We start from the raw sequence: 18,316 nt of genomic DNA, 5'->3' as shown, positions 1-18,316 counted from the left end.
TGTGATGGAAATGTTACACCCCTAACCATACTGTGATGCCTTGTCCCAGTGTTCTATCAAATAATGCTACCTATCAGATTATGCTACCCAGACTGTATTTAGCCTGCTGTAAGGGTAGGTTTAGGGTTGGGGTAGGTCAGCAGTTCTCCATTCCAGTCCCCGCGCCCCCCGCTGCTCTGCACATTTAGTATGTTTCTCTTATCGCTTCAGACGTTTGTTCTATTTGAACGTAAGTGCCCTGCGAAGTGGACATCACAGGAGTCTGCCATGATTCCAGTTCGAAGCGAACGTATATGTTCCATTCAAAGTGCACTGAAGTGTGCGAGACATGAAAAAATCCTTACAAAATCAGATTACCACTTTTACAGTGCACTCTGAAATTATTTATAATTATTATATTATTATATAATTTGTATAATATATTATGATATAATTTATTTATAACTTGTGAACCCACCTCTTACAGGTGTAATCTGTTCTAAAATGTGATATAAATCTGAACTGTATGCAGCAAATTGAAAAATAGTATAACTAGTGAAGCCAACTGTTACAGGTATAATAATAATCCAATTTGTTAATCACTTCAGATTCTATGAAAAAAAAGAAAAAGTGGATAATCTTTTTAGAGTCATTGTTGTCCTCAGCTCATTTTTCATTCATTTATATTAAATTTACAAAAATATTTTCTAATGTCTTACTCCTATGTGTAAAAAGGGTGTTTTCAGAAATGCAACAATGAGTGCATAGTCTTGTTTGCAATTACATATACAGTGCTTGACAAATTTATTAGGCCACCACCCAATAGGTGCCACAGCTGTCCTAAACTAAGTATTGGTGATTACCAAAATTGCCATTGTTATGTTTCTATAATGGTTAATCCACCAGTATGTGTAAGATCTTTAGTCACAGTAGTGTTTCTAATGCTAAAATGTAATTATTGTTGGGATTGAATGATTCTAAGATAGATTGCACAAAAGTTTAATCAAAAGCAAGTCTTTGGGAACAACTAAACTATTTGGAAGTCAGTAACACCATAGACTGTCGGAAAAATGCATAAAAATTATGCCAGCAAGAATGCAAGCTTTTATTAAGGCCAAAGGAGGCCATACAAAATAAAAATAAAATAGCCTATTTATATTTTTTGGTTTATTAGTTTTTAGTTGTTGTGTGTGAATAAAGACTATTTAGTTGTTTCAGTTTGTTATTTGCCCAATGATAACACAATTTTTAGTTCTAAACAGGTTTATGATGGGCGGTCTAATAAATTTAAGCACTGTATATATTATAGCTACATATAGTTTTGTGAGGATTTGAACTGAAAATGAAACTTACAAACTTACTTCTTTACACTTTGCCCCTTTCTTGATTGCCAATGACTGCAAAGTACAATGTGAAAGCGCAAGGGTGACGCTCCGTAGCGGATTCACAAATCCATGAGCCAGGCATTTCAGTTGAAGAGATGGGAGTTGTGCGACAGCATGCTCCTAGAATCTGTTTGAGCAATATATGGCCGTCGAAACGAGAGCTCAATAGCTCACGTATGCTAGTCTATGTGCTAATCTGGCGATAGATCGCTCATCCACTGTTTCACGGATAAGAGAAAACAAACAAACAAACAAAAAAACTTTAACAAAAATTTCAGAGAACTTAGTACTGCCACATAGATTTGAGAATACATCGCTTGTTTTACCACAGAACATTTATTTGCGTGGTGCCCCTGGACGTGGGGCCCCTGGGCACTTGCCCAATTGCCCATATGGTTAATCCGCCTATGACTATGGGTGTAAATTTACAGATTAAGGGGTGGTAATATTATAATGAGATCCCTTTGCCATGTCACCAAGGGAGCTAAATCAGATGTGCTCGTTTTCTCAGACACTTGCAGAAAAAGGCTTACCAAAACAAAGTTACTGGGTTGATCTTTTTTCACGTTTCCTTGGATGGTAGATGCACCAGGGACCTGATTATAGCACTTAAAACCTTGAAAAGTCAGATTTTCATGATATGTCACCTTTTAATGTATTTATATTTTATGTTAAAATGGGGTACTTACACAAACAAACAACCAAAATGTAAGAACAAGGTAGACCCTATAAGAGTCTTGTGATTTAGGGGGCTTGTGGAGGTACAGTCTGCCAGTTATTATTTGACATGAAATACATTTTGCCATAGATTTTTGTGAAACAATAAATTGTGTTATGAATAGAATTAATTTGACCAAAGCATACGTTAAAAAGCTAATGTTCAGCTAAATGGTTCATAAAAATACAGCCTTTTAAGGAAAATTTGTAGGGTAGCTATATGTAAAGATTATTTTAATTAGCTTGCGATGTAAATATGATAATGTTTGTAAATATTATAAATGTAATTCTACTCTATATTTTTACTACCAGCTTCAAAATCTAACATATTAGTATACAATATGCAACTGTAATATGTTCATTTGTAAAAAGTGATAACTATAGCAGCTATGTTCTGTAGATCTAGCTACCGTCTGATTCCCATACAGAACGCAATTTGTTTGCTCACATCTTTTGAGCTCAGTTTACTAACTTGTAATCTAAATTTCTGGTAACAGAATCATTAATTTAATAAGCTGTTCCTTATGTACTATGCATCAGTCATTAAATAGAGGTCTACTTTCAAGACTTTCTACTTTTTTTTGACAAAGCCTATTTCAAAAGCAAATCATTCAAAACGGCAGAGGAATTATATTCAAATATCTTACTTGACATCTCATATGCGTGGTTAGGTAAATGTGTAAATACATTTTTCACAAATATTTTATATCAAAATCACACAATATTCTGTAAAATAATTCTTAACTTCACTTCTGCGCAAAGCAGTATTTATTATTCAAATGTCTTAGGTACACTTACACTTGTTATTTTGCAGTACTGCTCAACTTTCAATGTTGCAGTGTCACTGCAGATGTTAGATGATTTAAGTGTGCACAGTAATGCCATTAAGAGTTAAAGGATTTTGGGGTTTTGGTTAAATTTTTTACCACAGAAGACGTTAGAATTTGAACAAATGAACTATTGAAATTCTTTATCATATTTTTTTCTAATGAAGAGTAATTGCACCAGACACCTTTTTCATACACTGTGTATTTATTGCAAAGGCAAATATTACAGGAATAAAATAATAATGAAAAAATGAACTAAGATTAACCCCAGTCATAATACAAGCTTGGTCTAAAAATTGTGCCCTTTTCACAATATTTTCTCTTCCTGCCTGTTAATTAACAAACAAACGTGTAGGCAAACATAACCATAAAAACGTACAGTTGTCATATAAACATTTGTATGAGAATTACATATAAATTACCTTAATTTGAGCATTTTGCAATATAAATGCTCCATCTACTGCTTCAAGCTAGCTAGAAGACACTGAGGTGCATTAACTTTTCATTTGGTTAGATATTAATCTAGATGTTAGATATTAAGCACTTAAACTTTAGTTTCATACTCAGTATCTGCAGTCTTTGGAATGGAATTAAATTTTTCTTCTCTAGTGCCTTGCTGTGAGAGACTTTGGTCTTCCTCCGTAAGAGCGCTGCGAAAAATCCCAGACAAACTTTGGTTGCAGCGTTGACTAAAATCCAGTCCCATGCAGAAATACAGAACTGGGTTAATGCAGCTGTTGAAATAGGCTACGTTTGAAACCATAGCCCATCCTTCTTTTACTGCCTTGTTGTTTTTATTCACCAACTTGACCAGTGCTACAGCGTGGTAGGGGGCCCAGCATAAGAAAAAGGCACAGACCAATACGACAAGAATCCGAAGAGGCCTTGATTTTCCAGAGAGCCGCGTTCTGCGTATCCCAACAGCAGCTAGTATGTAACAGATAAGGATGACCAGGAAGGGCAACAAGAATCCACAGATGAAACGAATGTAGTAGTAGACATACTTTGCTGAACTGTGACTTGCTTCTTCTGCTCCTTTCTCCTGAAAATGCAATTATGAATACTTAATACTAAAATGAATCTTTATGCAAGCTAAAGAAGGCTAGCACATGCAGTGTTTTGTAAAGCCATTCTGACCTTGAATGAGCAGTGGCTCAAGTTGTTCTTGAGGAAGACCTGTCGGTACACAAAGTATGGTGAACTGAACATCACCGCCACAATCCAAACTCCCACACTGACCACACGAGCAGCACATAACGTCCGTCGTTCTCTGGTGAACACTGGGCGGCAAATGCAGAGCGCTCGATCCACACTGATGACAGCCAGAAGGAAAACACTGCAGAACATGTTGGCATACTTGAAGAAACCATTGAACTTGCAGAGAAAAACTCCAAAAGGCCAGTGGTCAAAGAATAGACTTGAGATGAGTGATGTGACTCGTGTCAGGCAGAAGATCAGGTCTGCTACAGCGAGATTGACCAGCCAAACATTTGTGATGGTGGGTTTCATGCGGAATCCAGCTACCCAGATGACCAAAGAGTTCCCAGTGGTGCCAAGGAGAACTACGATTGAGTAGAAGACAATGTCTACTGTCGTTTTCTCATTGAAAATTGGGGTGTTGGAGTTGGATTGATGGGAAAGAGTTGTATTGGAGATCATTCTACAAGCAAAAGAGATAAATCCTTAAAAGGTGCTTTTTCAGTTTTTCTTCCGTAGGTCTACAGCAACTTTCATATGCTTAAGATTATGCACTCAACATTTATCTGTACACAATCACATCATAAACATGTTCAAGTCTCATAAGCTTCACCTCACTGTTAGATAAACATGATGAGTGTCTGGCAACCAAGAGGGTACAGGTTATTTAACTGATAAGGTTTACATAGGAGTCATAATAGGAAGGTACAGGTTATTTAACTGATAAGGTTTACATAGAAGTCATAATAGGAACACCGATTTCAGCTATAGATTTTGAATTTTCCTGCTAAATCATGGGCAACCAGTAAAACAGATTTAATCCTTATATTGTAAAATGTCTTTCAAAATGGTGAACTAAATCTGGTGATGAATTGTTAAGGTCTTACCTGCACACAGTGTCAGAAAGCGTTTTTGCAATAATCAGCCCAAACTCTTGATCTCAGGATAAACAGCATAACAAAATCCTTTGTCAATATGTTCATCTATGTTTGAGGGTCAAATAGTCACTGTATCATCAGTGCAAATTAATATACAAGCAACTTCATTGACATTACTTGCAGCTGCTTTTCTTTCATGATAAACAGGTTTTTCTCACTGCAATTTTTGCCCAGTCATTCTAAAGTGTGCTCTTTGGCAACAAGGGAAGACAAAGAGGAAGTGGGAGGAGATGTGCAAATTTTGTCTACAAACGCATCAAATTCTGTAGGTTTCTGTGTACAGAGAAATCACAAAGCCATTTAAATTATTAAAGTTTATTTAACTGCATGAACAATGCATCTATTTGACACGATGTGTGTATGAGAAATGGGTAGCACTTTACAGTAAGGTTCATTAGTTAACATTAGTTAACTACTTTAGTCAACATGAACTAAGAATTAACAATACCTCTACAGCATTTATTAATCTTAGTTGATGTTAATTTCAACATTTACTAATGCATTATTCAAATCAAAATGTATGCTTGTTAACAATAGTTAATGCACTGTGGACTAACATGAACTAACATTGAAAGACTGTATTTTCATCAACGTTAACAAAGATTAATAAATACTGTAATACATGTACTGTTCATTAACTAACATTAACTTATGGAACCTTATTGTAAAGTGTTACCGAGAAATGTAATAATTAAATGGCACAATTCAGTGTATTAATTAATTCAGTATTAATACACTCTCAGAAAAACTGTCACTTTCAAAAGGTGCCAATATGCATTTTTAAAGTACTAACATTTACCTTCAAACTACTAATATGTAGCTACCATTTAGGACTAATAAGTTACAAATATGTACCTTTTAGCTTTTGTAGGATACTGCCACAGTGACAGTTTTGTATTATTTTTTATTTTTATTTTATTTAATTTTTTGTCATTTTTATTTTTTTGAATGTGTAGAATTAATAGAACTGCAGAATAACAAAATAACAAGCCAACACAAATTCAATTAACAAGCGTCACCATACGTCTTATTTCTAAATTGATAAAATTTTCGTTTTCGGTTTAGTTTTCCTATTGTTTTTATACTTGCTGAGAGGGTAATAATGACTGAAAAGTAGTTTGACCAATAACGTGCAGGCATTGTACATATGCTTAAAGATGTTGGAAAAAATTGTGTTTGACCAAATTCAGCTTTTTCTTAATTGCAATGGTATTTCTGAAATATTTCAATCTAGTTTTAAAGGGGTCATATGATGCTTTTTTAAAGATCATTATTTTGTGTATTTGGAGTAATAAAATATGTTGACATGCTTTAATGTTAAAAAAATACATTATTTTTCAAATACTGTACATTATTGTAGGTCCTCTATGCCCCGCCTTTCTCAAACGCGTCATTTTCTACAAAGTCCCTCCTTATGACAAGCACAGTCTACTCTGATTGGCCAACTGACCCAGTGCATTGTGATTGGCCGAACACCGCAAGCACTCATCAGAAATGTAACGCCCCTTTCCATTATCGCAAGCTTCATCTTTCAAAATAAATGTAAAGACAGTTAATAATGTCCTTAGTTTTACCATCAGTTCAAGCCTGAAAGGGGAACAGAGTCGAATGACAGACACAGTGATGAAGCTCCTATGTGTTTGCAGTACACAAGCCACAGACGGTTAAAACAGCTGACTCCACTGTGTGACCCTGTCTCTCTCTCTCTCTCACACACACACACACACGATGCACAAAACTCCGCATTTGAGCAGTCAATAGCAAATACTTAAACTAATAACAAAACATACTTACATTAGCTGATTCAGAAGCGCCAGATTGTCGTAGCAAAGTCAGAATTACCTCCTCCCCTATAGGTTCACGAAACGGTCATCCATAAAATGTGTTGCTGTTCTGTTGTAAGTAATCTTAAAGATTCCTAAAGGCATCTACTTTCGGAAGGCCAAATAAAGTGCTTTTGCTTTCACATACACACAGCATCTCCCTGATATGGCTGATTCAACACTGACTGCGGTTACTGAAACCACGCCTTCTTTCTTTGTGTAAACATTTGGGCAGTATTATGCAAATGTTTCCACATAGTGACATAGAGGTGTGGGGGCATGTTTGAATGAGCCATTTTAGGGGGGTGTGGCAGAGTCTTAACTTTGATAAAGAATATCTCTTAGGATTTGAGACTTCAGTCTTTGCAACTTTACATGCACCAAGAGCTTGTAACACTCCAAAGAGAAAGGAAACATTTAAATCGCATCATATGACCCCTTTAAGTCTGCTCACAGTACTGAATCTGCCCTTTTGAGAGTGTTAAATGAAATTTTTCTGTCTACGGACACTGGCAACTCTGTGGTTCTTGTGCTTCTATCAGCAGTATTCGATACTGTTGACCACTCTACACTGATATCTAGATTAGAGTCTTATGTGGGGTTAAAGGGAATCATCCTTAAGTCATTCCAGTCTTATCTCTGACCAATTAAAAAAAAAAAGGTTAGGTAATAGTTAGGTAATTTTTCCTCTTTTGTTGTTCATCTAACCTGTGGTCTTCCTCAAGGATCTATCTTGGCGCCTTCTCTCTTTTCTCTGTGTATGCTACCTTCGGGCTCCATCCTAAGAAGACACAGGGTGTCTTTTAATTTTTATGCCTACGGTACCCAAAACTACTTACCAATCAAGATAAATTATCCTTCTGCTTTTACATCCTTACTAAGTTGCCTAGAGGAAAATAAATCTTGGCTAGCCCAAAATTTTGAAGATGGGGGTTGGTGTTAAAGAAATGTGTTATAACCCCTAACAGGCCCGTAGCCAGCTATCAGGCCACAGAGAACAAAGGTGTTCTGACAAATAATGCTACCTATCAGATTATGCTACTAACACTGTATTTATCCTACTGTAAGAGTAGGTTTAGGGTTGGGTAGGTGTATGTGTTAATAAACTGGTATTAATATCATGCTGGAAGCAAAATCTGATAGGTAGCACTTTTCGCTATGGAATTATGCTACCATCTGTACCATTCACAAAAACCAATTCACGTGCACACAATAAGAATATATATTCATAAAATACATTTCACAAATGCAAAACACAATTCACAGATGTACAACTATGTACAAAATTTTTGAATGTTTAAAATTCACAAGTTTATCATGGATTGTGAATGTGAATCGCCTTGGATTTGTGTGTGTATTTTTGAGACTTTCCTGGCACCTAACTCCTCCCATGCAGTACACTTGTACTCTTTAGTCAATCAGGTTTTAGCCTGTCAGTTGACCAATCATATCTCACTGTGGGTGTATGAATTGCATGCCATGAGTGTACCAACCTGGATGCTGACATCATCAGCGCGAGACCACAATTCAAGTTACCATTCAGCAGAGGTATGTGCAGTTGATCAGTTTTTTTTTTTGTTAACTAGCCAAGTAAAGGTTTATCATTTTGTTTTTGCATGTTTACTTACAACTTGGATGTAAAATTGGTTGTTTAGACACTCAATAATGTGAACAATGTAAGCCAGCGGCAGCTATGAATACATATAGTGTTGCCAAAACTGCAGCTGTTTTGTGTCAGCCACAATTTCTGGCCAAAATGAAGAAAGGAATTATCCTTATTTCCCTGGTTTTCTTCAGCAACGCTGGGTGGCCAGTGTCCGGCCTAGCTGCCACTTAGCACTGACCCTGCCCTCATCAGCATAGCTTTATAATGATGAATAGACCTCATGAGGACTCAGTGTTTGAACAACGGTATGTTTGTACTTACCATTTGTGCAACAGGATGCAGTGTTCAATTAATACACTAATTGTTTTCCATTTATTTTTCAGGATTTAAACACTTTAGCACAACATCTGTCAGTTGATGACAGTTACAGACATCTTCATTCACATTATTCTTTATCTCTTTCATGTACATCCCCTTTATTTATTAATTTCTTAATGTAATCAACATTCATTTACTTTTCATATTATATTACTGTGATTAACCATTGTTAATGTTATTTTTATGTTGTGTTGTGTGTTGTAATCTCAAAGTTTTTTACATCACAAGATGATTTTGGTAAGCAGCAGTTGTATTTGCTTGGTAACAGTTGTGGAATGTATGCTGGTCAGACAAAGACTGATCATAAAGAAGAATGCAACAAAGATCATTCAGTAATTTTTATTCAGTTATATTATCATTTTATCTCATGCTTTCTGCTATTTCTGTATCTGCATCTCTTGTAAAAACATAAGCGTTAGCATGCCAAGATATTAACTGCTTTAAATATCAAACCAAAACCTGGCACGTCCTGACAGAGAGAGATAGTGAAAGACTGGATCTTAAACATTTGATTAATTTACTTTTCACATGATGTATTACACTGATACAATTATCATTCAGCCATAAAATGTACTTTTAAAGACTCTAAATGGGACACTATACCAACAAATAATAGTAAACTACTATCAAATAAAAAAACTGAACTTCAAGCAAATTTCAAAACTTGCATCGAGCCAATCTCAGATCTATGCGAGAGACATATATTCAACTGTGCTACATTTGTACTCCATAATTTTCAATTCATATTTCATGTTACAGGCACATTGCAATTAATCATGGTCAGGTCATTTCATGGACATTTTATTCCCAAAGTATTCAGAAAACTTTAATAAACTTTAATAAATTAATAAATCTTACACAGCAACTGTAACAACTGACATGTTTTGAATGTCTTAATTCTGACATAAAACCAGAACAATAACAAGAACATTTAACAATGCATAAACCTTTACACTTTGAACATGTACAAAGTTATGGGAACCTGTTATAAACAGAACAAAAAATGTAGTAATAATGCATGACTTAATAAGCTGTTGAAACTGTCAAAAAGAATGGGTTGCAACATGACTGTTTTGAAAGAGTTACAGTTCCAAATGAAACTTCTATATTCATATCACCACAGGACTTTACACACAAGACAAGCTCTGCTGTGACAGCTCTTTCATATTATCAATGAAGAAAAAGTATATTTTCATAACCTTATATTTATTTACCACATGTCCTATCAGTAAAAAACATTATTTTATGCTTTACACTGAGTTTCTAATTCTAATATCTTAATGTGGTTTGGTATCCACGTGAATAATGATTCTTTCATAATGATTTCAAATTGGAAATACCAGGTACATGTGAAATGTGACGTTCATTTATATATTTCAACATGACACATGAGCCTGCATTTATTTGATCCAAAATACAGAAAGTTGCATTTGCTAAAGCAGTAATATTGTGAAATATTTTTGATATTTAAAATAACTGCTTTCTATTTGAATACATTTTAAAATTTTATATATTCCTGTGATCAAAGCTACATTTTCAGCATCATTACTTCAATCTTACTCCAAGTGTAACAATATACAATATACCATTTAAAAGCTGGGAGTCGGTATATATATATATATATATATATATAAACTTATTTAGCACACAAGTGATGATACATACAATAATCATGTTAGAAACGATGCCGTTCTTTCAATTAATAAAAAAAATCATCTCTTTTCAAAATTAATAATAATAATAATAATAATAATAATAATAATAATAATAATAATAAAAAAAAAAAATGTTTTTTGAGTAACAAATCAGAATATTAGAATGATTTCTGAAAGATCGTGTGACTAGAGTAATGATGCTAAAAATTCAGCTTTGAAAGTCAGCTTTGACTGCTCCTAATAAACTGTTTAACTGCACTCGCAAGGGAATCTCTAGTTATTTTGTGGGATAATAAAATATATTCTAAATAAACTACAAACCTAAAAATATATACATTTATTTTGTCCACACATTCTTTCTTTTAACTCTTCCCTCTCAATCACTCACCTGCCTGAAAGGCTCATTATGGAGCTCATTATGTGGGTCTTTGTCTTCTCAGGTGTGAATCACACAAATATTCATGATAGTTGACGCCTACTCGCATATGCCCTTTTGAAACAAAAAGTGTCTTAGAAATTTTAAATTAATCTATTGTTTTCTGTGAGTGAGTAAACAAAATGATTTTCACATCATTTTGAAGCAAAAATTCTAGGCTACAAGCTCCAGGTTTGACAGTCTCGTGAACCAATGCTCTGTATGTGTTTTATGACCTTATTTCAGTGACTTCAAAATTGTAGTTTTTTACTAACCATGCATAAATGTTGTTTTCTCAAAAACACAATCATGTACATGCATGCTATTATTGTAGCCCACTTTGTACTGATTGCAGTGTTATTAGACTTTAGCCATGTATCTATTTATAAGCAACTGAAAAAAGCACAAAAGTCAGGGGATGCCAAAATTTCTCCAGGCCCCCAAAAACCCCCTAGACCTCAGAAGGTTAAAGGGGTCATATGATGCGATTTAATTTTTTCCTTTCTCTTTGGAGTGTTACAAGCTCTTAGTGCATAGAGAAGATCTGTAAAGTTGCAAAGACCAAAGTCTCAAATCCAAAGAAATATTCTTTATAAAAGTTAAGAGTCAACCACACCCCCCTAAAATGGCTCATTCCAACACGCCCTCACATTTCTACATCAATATGTGTGAAGATTTGCATAACGCCGCCCAAATATTGACGCAAAGAAAGAAGGCGTAACTTTTATTCTCTCTGTTAACAGCTCCAGTCATGACTGCAAAGCCCTGCAGAGAGTTGTGCGCTTAGCTGAGCGCATCTCAGGGTCTGCTCTCCCCTCTCTGCAGGACATCTACCTCAAACGCTGCAAAAGCAGAGCTGTTAAAATAATCAAGGACTCCATTCACCCCAGTATCCATCTTTTCACTTTGCTGCCATCTGTTAAGCACTTCCGTAGCCTGATGTCAAAAACTGAGAGACTTAGGAGGAGTTTCTTCCCCCAGGCCATCAGGCTCCTAAACTCAAAACCAGCCTCTTAACATCTTCATGTCTAATATTCACTTTTTCAGTAAGATATTCATCATTCACTACCTCACATTGACATACTGAAAGTGTCAACCTGTTTGCACATTTGCCTCTTGTAAATTCCTGTGTATCTTAATATTTAAGACTACAGTATAATGCACATATGCACATTGACTCTTGTACATCCCTGTGTATCTTAATATTTAAGACTACTGTTTACTTTCATGCACATTATTTTCCACTATATATTTAATTCTACAGTATACATCTTTTTATATATTTTATATTTTAATCTTATATTTTTATTGTTTACTTTTATTTCATTCTTTCATAGCTATATTTATGTATATTTTCATCTGTGTTGTATTCTTTAATAATTGCACTGTCCATGGAGCGGACCTGACTCACATTTCACTGCTGGTTATATATGCTCTATATAACTGTGTATGTGACAAATAAAAATCTTGAATCTTGAATCTTGAATCTTGAATCTTGTTGCCACCACTGCCATGTCGTGGAGTCGCTGTGTGTTTCATTGTGAAAGCGAAACTACTTTGTTTGGCCTTCCAAAAGAGGACACTACTAGAAATCAGTAGTTAAGTTGTATTTCAACACTGTTCCAGAACAGTTCAACCCGAATATTCAGATGTGTGCTGCGCATTTTAAGGAGGATGAGGACTAGGTTTCATGAACCAGTACCCTGTGATGCGTCTGTGGCACAGCGGCTGTTTCTATAAAGTTGGGCAGTTCAAACTTTGCAGTAAGTACGTTTTTATATTTAAATAATTAGCCAAAGATGATTTAAATGTGAGTTTTGAGCAGTAAAGTAGGCTTGTTGTTTCTCAGATCACAAATGCAGACATGGTTTTATGTTTACGCAGCGCGATGCGCAACGCAACGGGTAAAAAGACAGTACAAATCATTATAATCAGTAATTATGTCCCCACTGGATGCAACAAATGCCTCGTTTGTAATGGGATTTATTGGTTTTGAATCATCTAGTGATGTCCGGATCGCAAAACGAATCTTTCGATTTAACCGGATCTTCTCAGTGAACCGGTCAAACCAGTTAATCAAATCAAACTGAAATGTTTGAAATGGTTTGCATCTCCAGTATGCACTAATCCACAAATTAATTAAGTTATTCGGTTTATAAACATGCCTTACACTCCCTCTGATGTGAAATAAACCAATATCCTGAGTTATTCAGTTACTCCTAACAGTACGTTGACTGAACTGCTAAAAGAGAACAGATGATGGGATGAGCATGAGCAGAGCAGCTGGACTAAGTCTTGTGCTGCTGGCCTGGGAGACAGCATAGTATGTTAAGGGGCGTAACATTTCCATCACACACTTGAGGCATTCGGCCAATCACAACCCACTGGATAGCTGGCCAATCAGAGCACACCTCGCTTTTTCAGAATGATGAGCTTTGTAAATATCAACGCGTTTCAGAAAGGCGGGGCATAGAAGAGAAACAACAATGTACATTGTATGGAAAATAATGTGTTTTTTGAACCTTAAAATGCATAAACACATTGCATTACACCAAATACACAAAACAATGTTCTTTTTAGCAGCATCATATGACCCCTTTAAATAAACATAAGAATTGATCAATATTAAATCATAATACTCTAAACAGCATCCGCTGGCTTACATTGTTCACGTTAGTGAGTGTCTAAACAACCATTTTTACTTCCAAGTTTTAAGTAAACATGCAAAAATAAAACAATAAACCTTTACTTGTCTAGTTAACTGAAATAAAATGATCAACTGCACATACCTGCTGAATCGTAACTTGAACGCTGGTCTCGCACTGATGATGTCAGCATCTAGGTAAGCACGCTCATGGCACGCAATTCATACACCCACAGTGGGTTATGATTGGTCGACTGACAGGCTCAAATCTAATTAGCTAAAGAGTATGAGTGTCCCGCGTGGGAGGAGTTTGCTGCCAGGAAAGTCTCAAAAATACATACAAATCCAAGGCGATGATAAACTTGTGAATTTTAAACATCCACAAGTTTTGAGTAAGGGCGCGGGCGCAGCATTTTTGGACTTGTCTTTTCCACTTAATTTAACACTTTAGAAAGTTAATAAAGTAGGACGTTTCAGTTTAGAGTCAGCGATGTCTTTATCTTATCTTATTTTCAAAAGATTGGAAATAATTTTGATTTATTTTTATTTAGTTTTTTGTTTGTTTTAGTAGCAATTTCTGGCAACACTGCATCGCTGACACAGTAATCAAAAAAGCCCATGGACAGGTTTTGCTGACAGGATATGACATTTGGTAAGGGAAACGCAAAAATTATCATGATATTATCTGTCATAAATGTTATCAACGCTGTCAAAAGCAGTAGCATTTAACACTAGTACACACCCAGCTTCAGACCCGCAGCCACAGAACCGGAAGTGAGGGACGGAGTTACTGACAACGAGAGAGCATGGTCAAGTCAAGTCAAGTCACCTTTATTTATATAGCGCTTTAAACAAAACAGATTGTGTCCAAGCAACTGAACAACATTGGAAAACCGTGTGTCAATAATGCAAAATGATACTTAAAGGCAGTTCATCATTGAATTCAGTGATGTCATCATGCAGATCAGTTCAGTTTAAATAGTATCTGTGCAATTATTTGCAATCAAGTCAAAGATATCACTGTAAATGAAGTGTCCCCAACTAAGCAAGCCAGAGGCGACAGCGGCAAGGAACCAAAACTCCATCGGTGACAGAATGGAGAAAAAACCTTGGGAGAAATCAGGCTCAGTTGGGGGCCCAGTTTTCCTCTGGCCCAGACGAAACCAGCAGTTCAATTCCAGGCTGCAGCAAAGTCAGATTGTGCAGAGGACTCAACTGGTTCCTGTGGTCTTGTCCCGGTGTTCGTCATGTGTTTAATAATTATCATATATATTACGTTAAACATTTATCTGCTAAGTACTTAATGTGTGCTTGGCTTTATTATCTTATGTTGAAGCTTGAATTTGTTGTCATACTTTATAGTATATAACTTTTTTCTGTGGATTTTTTGATTAATTTTCGGATGCTTGTTGTAAATGGGCCTTGCGTTTAAGTTTTGAAGATGTTTATTATTCATAAAAATAAATAGTTTGCTTTACTTTGCTCTGTTATATGCATTGTTTTATGTTAATATTACCTTATATTTTAGTTATTTTAATCCCATTTGTCATCACTGAGATAATTGTGTGTGGCTTCATCTCTTGTAGAGACATATAAGGATTCAGAGAGGTGACACATTACCTGAGCTGCAGCAGTGCAACATGTGTTTCAGCAATTTCCAGCAATTTTCTGCTTGACCAGCATGTTTAAGCCAGCCAAACTGGTCAAATTAAAATAGCTTACCTGTGTACTTATTTATTTATTTTAGGCTATACTATACATTTTTGCAACCAGTTATTGGTGTGATTATTTAGTTGTTACATAAGGAACAAGGAAGTTTTTTTTGTGCCATTTATATGCTGGAAAATATGCTGCTCCTCATTATTTTAATGTGAAGAAATCGAGAAACTTTTATTTCTACTGGCCAGTGATGATTCTGAAAGGACATACCTGTAATCTGTTGCTATAGTAACGAACACAATTTTATGCGCATCGTAATCTTATTTTAGTGAAGTTGGCTCACAGTCACTGCAGTCAAATATTGAGATAAACTTTATAAAGTATCATATATTTATATTAAATTAATATATTAAATTGGTATCTTCTCCGATACCCATTTTCTGACCATTATTGAGCCGATTCTATTCTATCAGCTGGAATGATTCGGGACATTCTACGCTTAACGTGGCTTAATGTATTAAAACTGTGTTTTTAAAAGAGCAAACTCAGTAAACACATTAATAATAAAGCATTCTATTCACAGACAAGCAGATGAGTCCAAAATAATAACGCAATGCATTTAATTACGTGTTAAGCGTTTTCCTCCCATAGAAAACCATTGGCCTAAAAGGAAAACGCTTAACGTGGCCTAATGCATTCATATGTTTTAAAAAGACCAAACACAGTTAACATTTTTAATAAAACATTCAATTTACAGACAAGCAGGTTATGGGAGGAAAATGCTTAACACGTAATTAAACGCGTTGCGTTCGTATTCTGGGCTCATATCTGCTTGTCTGTGAATATAATGCTTTATTAATAATTTGTTTACTGAGTTTGGTCTTTTAAAACACCGTTTTAATGCATTAAGCCACATACTTTCATGTTAAGCATTTTAGAATGTCCCAATGATTCATTTGTGAATTCGACTGGTCCAGATTAAACTTGCAACAGCTAACATCTCGTGATTCAATAAATCAATAAATTCAATAAGTGAGTCAAGTTAACAATAAACAACTGTGCCTTATAATGAAGTCTTTGTAAAACTGCACAGCGTTTTTAGCTTTTTAAAAAACATTGGCTACTCCATCCGTACGCACACATTTCCTATCATGTAGACGATCGAACCAATCAAAGTAGGCATGGGGTGGGACGACAGGTGCAGCCCCGCCTCCTTCTGTAGCGGGGTGTAGCCTACTTGAGTGTGTGACGGAAATAGTGTGAAAGTGAAAGCCGTGACATTTGCCAAGTATGGTAACTCATACTAGGAATTGGTGCTCTGCATTTAACCCATCCAAGTGCACACACACAGCAGTGAGAAGTGAACACACCGTGAACACACACCCGGAGCAGTGGGCAGCTATATACAGCGCCCGGGGGGCAACTCGGGGTTCAGTGCCTTGCTTAAGGGCACTTCAGCCATGGGTATTGAGGGTGGAAGAGAGCGCTGTTCATTCACTCCCTCCCACCTACAACTCCTGCCAGCACCAAGACTCGAACCTGCGACCTTCGGGTTACAAGTCCAATTCTCTAACTATTAGGCCATTGCTGTCCCGCAACATATGCTGTCTCCCAGGCCAGCATCACGAGACCATAGACTGTTAAAAAGATGGACGACGCACCTTCATTCACTTCCATTGAAGAAAAATGAAGCTGCCATTGTCCCAATAGGGTGTGGCCATATTGCACTGATTTGGGACCAGAGTCTGCGCAGTAGAGAGCGAAGTGGAGCCGCGTCCCACCCACACTCCCCTGCCCTGACTATTTTTTAAATTAGCCTGACTAGTCTAATTTCTGTCTGCTGATTTTTCGTGTAAGAGGCTTGTGTTAAAATAAGGTAAATACAACTCCAATCTCTTCCTGAAGACCCCGAAAAAGTCAGTTGGGGCCTCAGGTCGCTCAGAGAAGCTGTCAGTCTCAGCTGTCAATCATGACGTCACACTCCTGTTTTTATAGCATCACATAACTAATTAAAACCAAACTTATTTAAAATACTAACTTACATCAGAGTGATAAAATCTACATCAAATGAAATAAACCATGTTTGAAAACAAAATATTTAAAGTGAAATTCAATTATTTAGTTTGTCCCACGTTCCATTAGATTACATGGAGAGGGCAGGGTTTATGACCTATACTGGGACCAGCCACCCGGGGGGCGATCGAGGCGCGATGGCTTCACTTTTGAGGACTAGTGCGGCACACTTGCACTAGACTCAGTCCAGCTGCTCTGCTTGTGCACATCCCATCATCGGTTCTCTTTTAGCAGTTCAGTCAATGTACTGTTAGGAGTTACTGAATAACTCGGGATATTGGTTTATTTCACATCAGAGGGAGTGTAAGGCACCTTTATAAACCGAATAACTTAAGTAATTTGTGGATTAGTGCGTACTGGAGACGCGAACTATTTCAAACGATTCAGTTTGAGTTGGTGAACTGGTTCGACCGGTTCACTGAGAAGATCCGGTTAAATAGAAAGATTCGTTCGCGAACCGGACATAACTAGACTGAATGAATGAATACTTTATTGTCATTGCACGTTTGAAAAAAAAAACACACAATAAAGATAAATATATTAAAAAACAAAAACAAAAAACCCTTACAAGAAAGATAAATACATCAAACAATACACCACGGATTTATGTGTATTGCACATAATTATGTAAATATTGCACAGTTCCATAGTGTTAGAAAAAATCCTTTGTGTAACTTATGCATTTAGTTCTCTAATTGCACTTGGATAAAAACTGTTCTTAAGCCTGGAGGTGCCAGCCTGAATAACCCTGTAATGCCTCCCAGAAGGTAGCAATGTGAACAGGGTGTTTCATTGATGGGAACAATCTTGAATTATGCATGCCACGTGACACAAGCTTCTGGTTCTATATATGTCGGTCAGTGAGGGAAGCTGTGTTTTTATAATGTTCTGTGCTGACTTCCTCACTCTCTCCAGAGCATTCTTATCAGTCATAGTGCAGCTTTTAAACCACACCAGGATGTTGTAAGTGATAATACTATCCACAGAGCATTTGTAAAAAGTTGACTCTCCTCACTGACC

The 18,316-nt window shown here is 36.2% G+C and overlaps 1 protein-coding gene across 1 annotated transcript; it reads right to left on the bottom strand.

Annotated features, from left to right (window-relative positions):
* Positions 1 to 3,094: 3,094 nt before the first annotated feature.
* LOC122134130 (C3a anaphylatoxin chemotactic receptor-like) lies at positions 3,095 to 5,289 on the bottom strand. Its single transcript, XM_042776488.1, has 3 exons — positions 4,993 to 5,289; positions 4,046 to 4,568; positions 3,095 to 3,950 (listed from the first exon to the last, which is right to left on the bottom strand). Exons 2-3 carry the CDS (start codon positions 4,565 to 4,567, stop codon positions 3,453 to 3,455), a joined length of 1,020 nt encoding a protein of 339 aa, XP_042632422.1. The 5' UTR covers position 4,568; positions 4,993 to 5,289; the 3' UTR covers positions 3,095 to 3,452.
* Between the last annotated feature and the right edge of the window lie 13,027 nt (positions 5,290 to 18,316).

Source organism: Cyprinus carpio, chromosome A19 (genome assembly GCF_018340385.1).
Source record: "Cyprinus carpio isolate SPL01 chromosome A19, ASM1834038v1, whole genome shotgun sequence".
Lineage (NCBI taxonomy): Eukaryota > Metazoa > Chordata > Actinopteri > Cypriniformes > Cyprinidae > Cyprinus > Cyprinus carpio.
The sequence above is the reverse complement of the archived record's forward strand: the minus strand, read 5'-3'. Positions and strand labels throughout refer to the sequence as shown.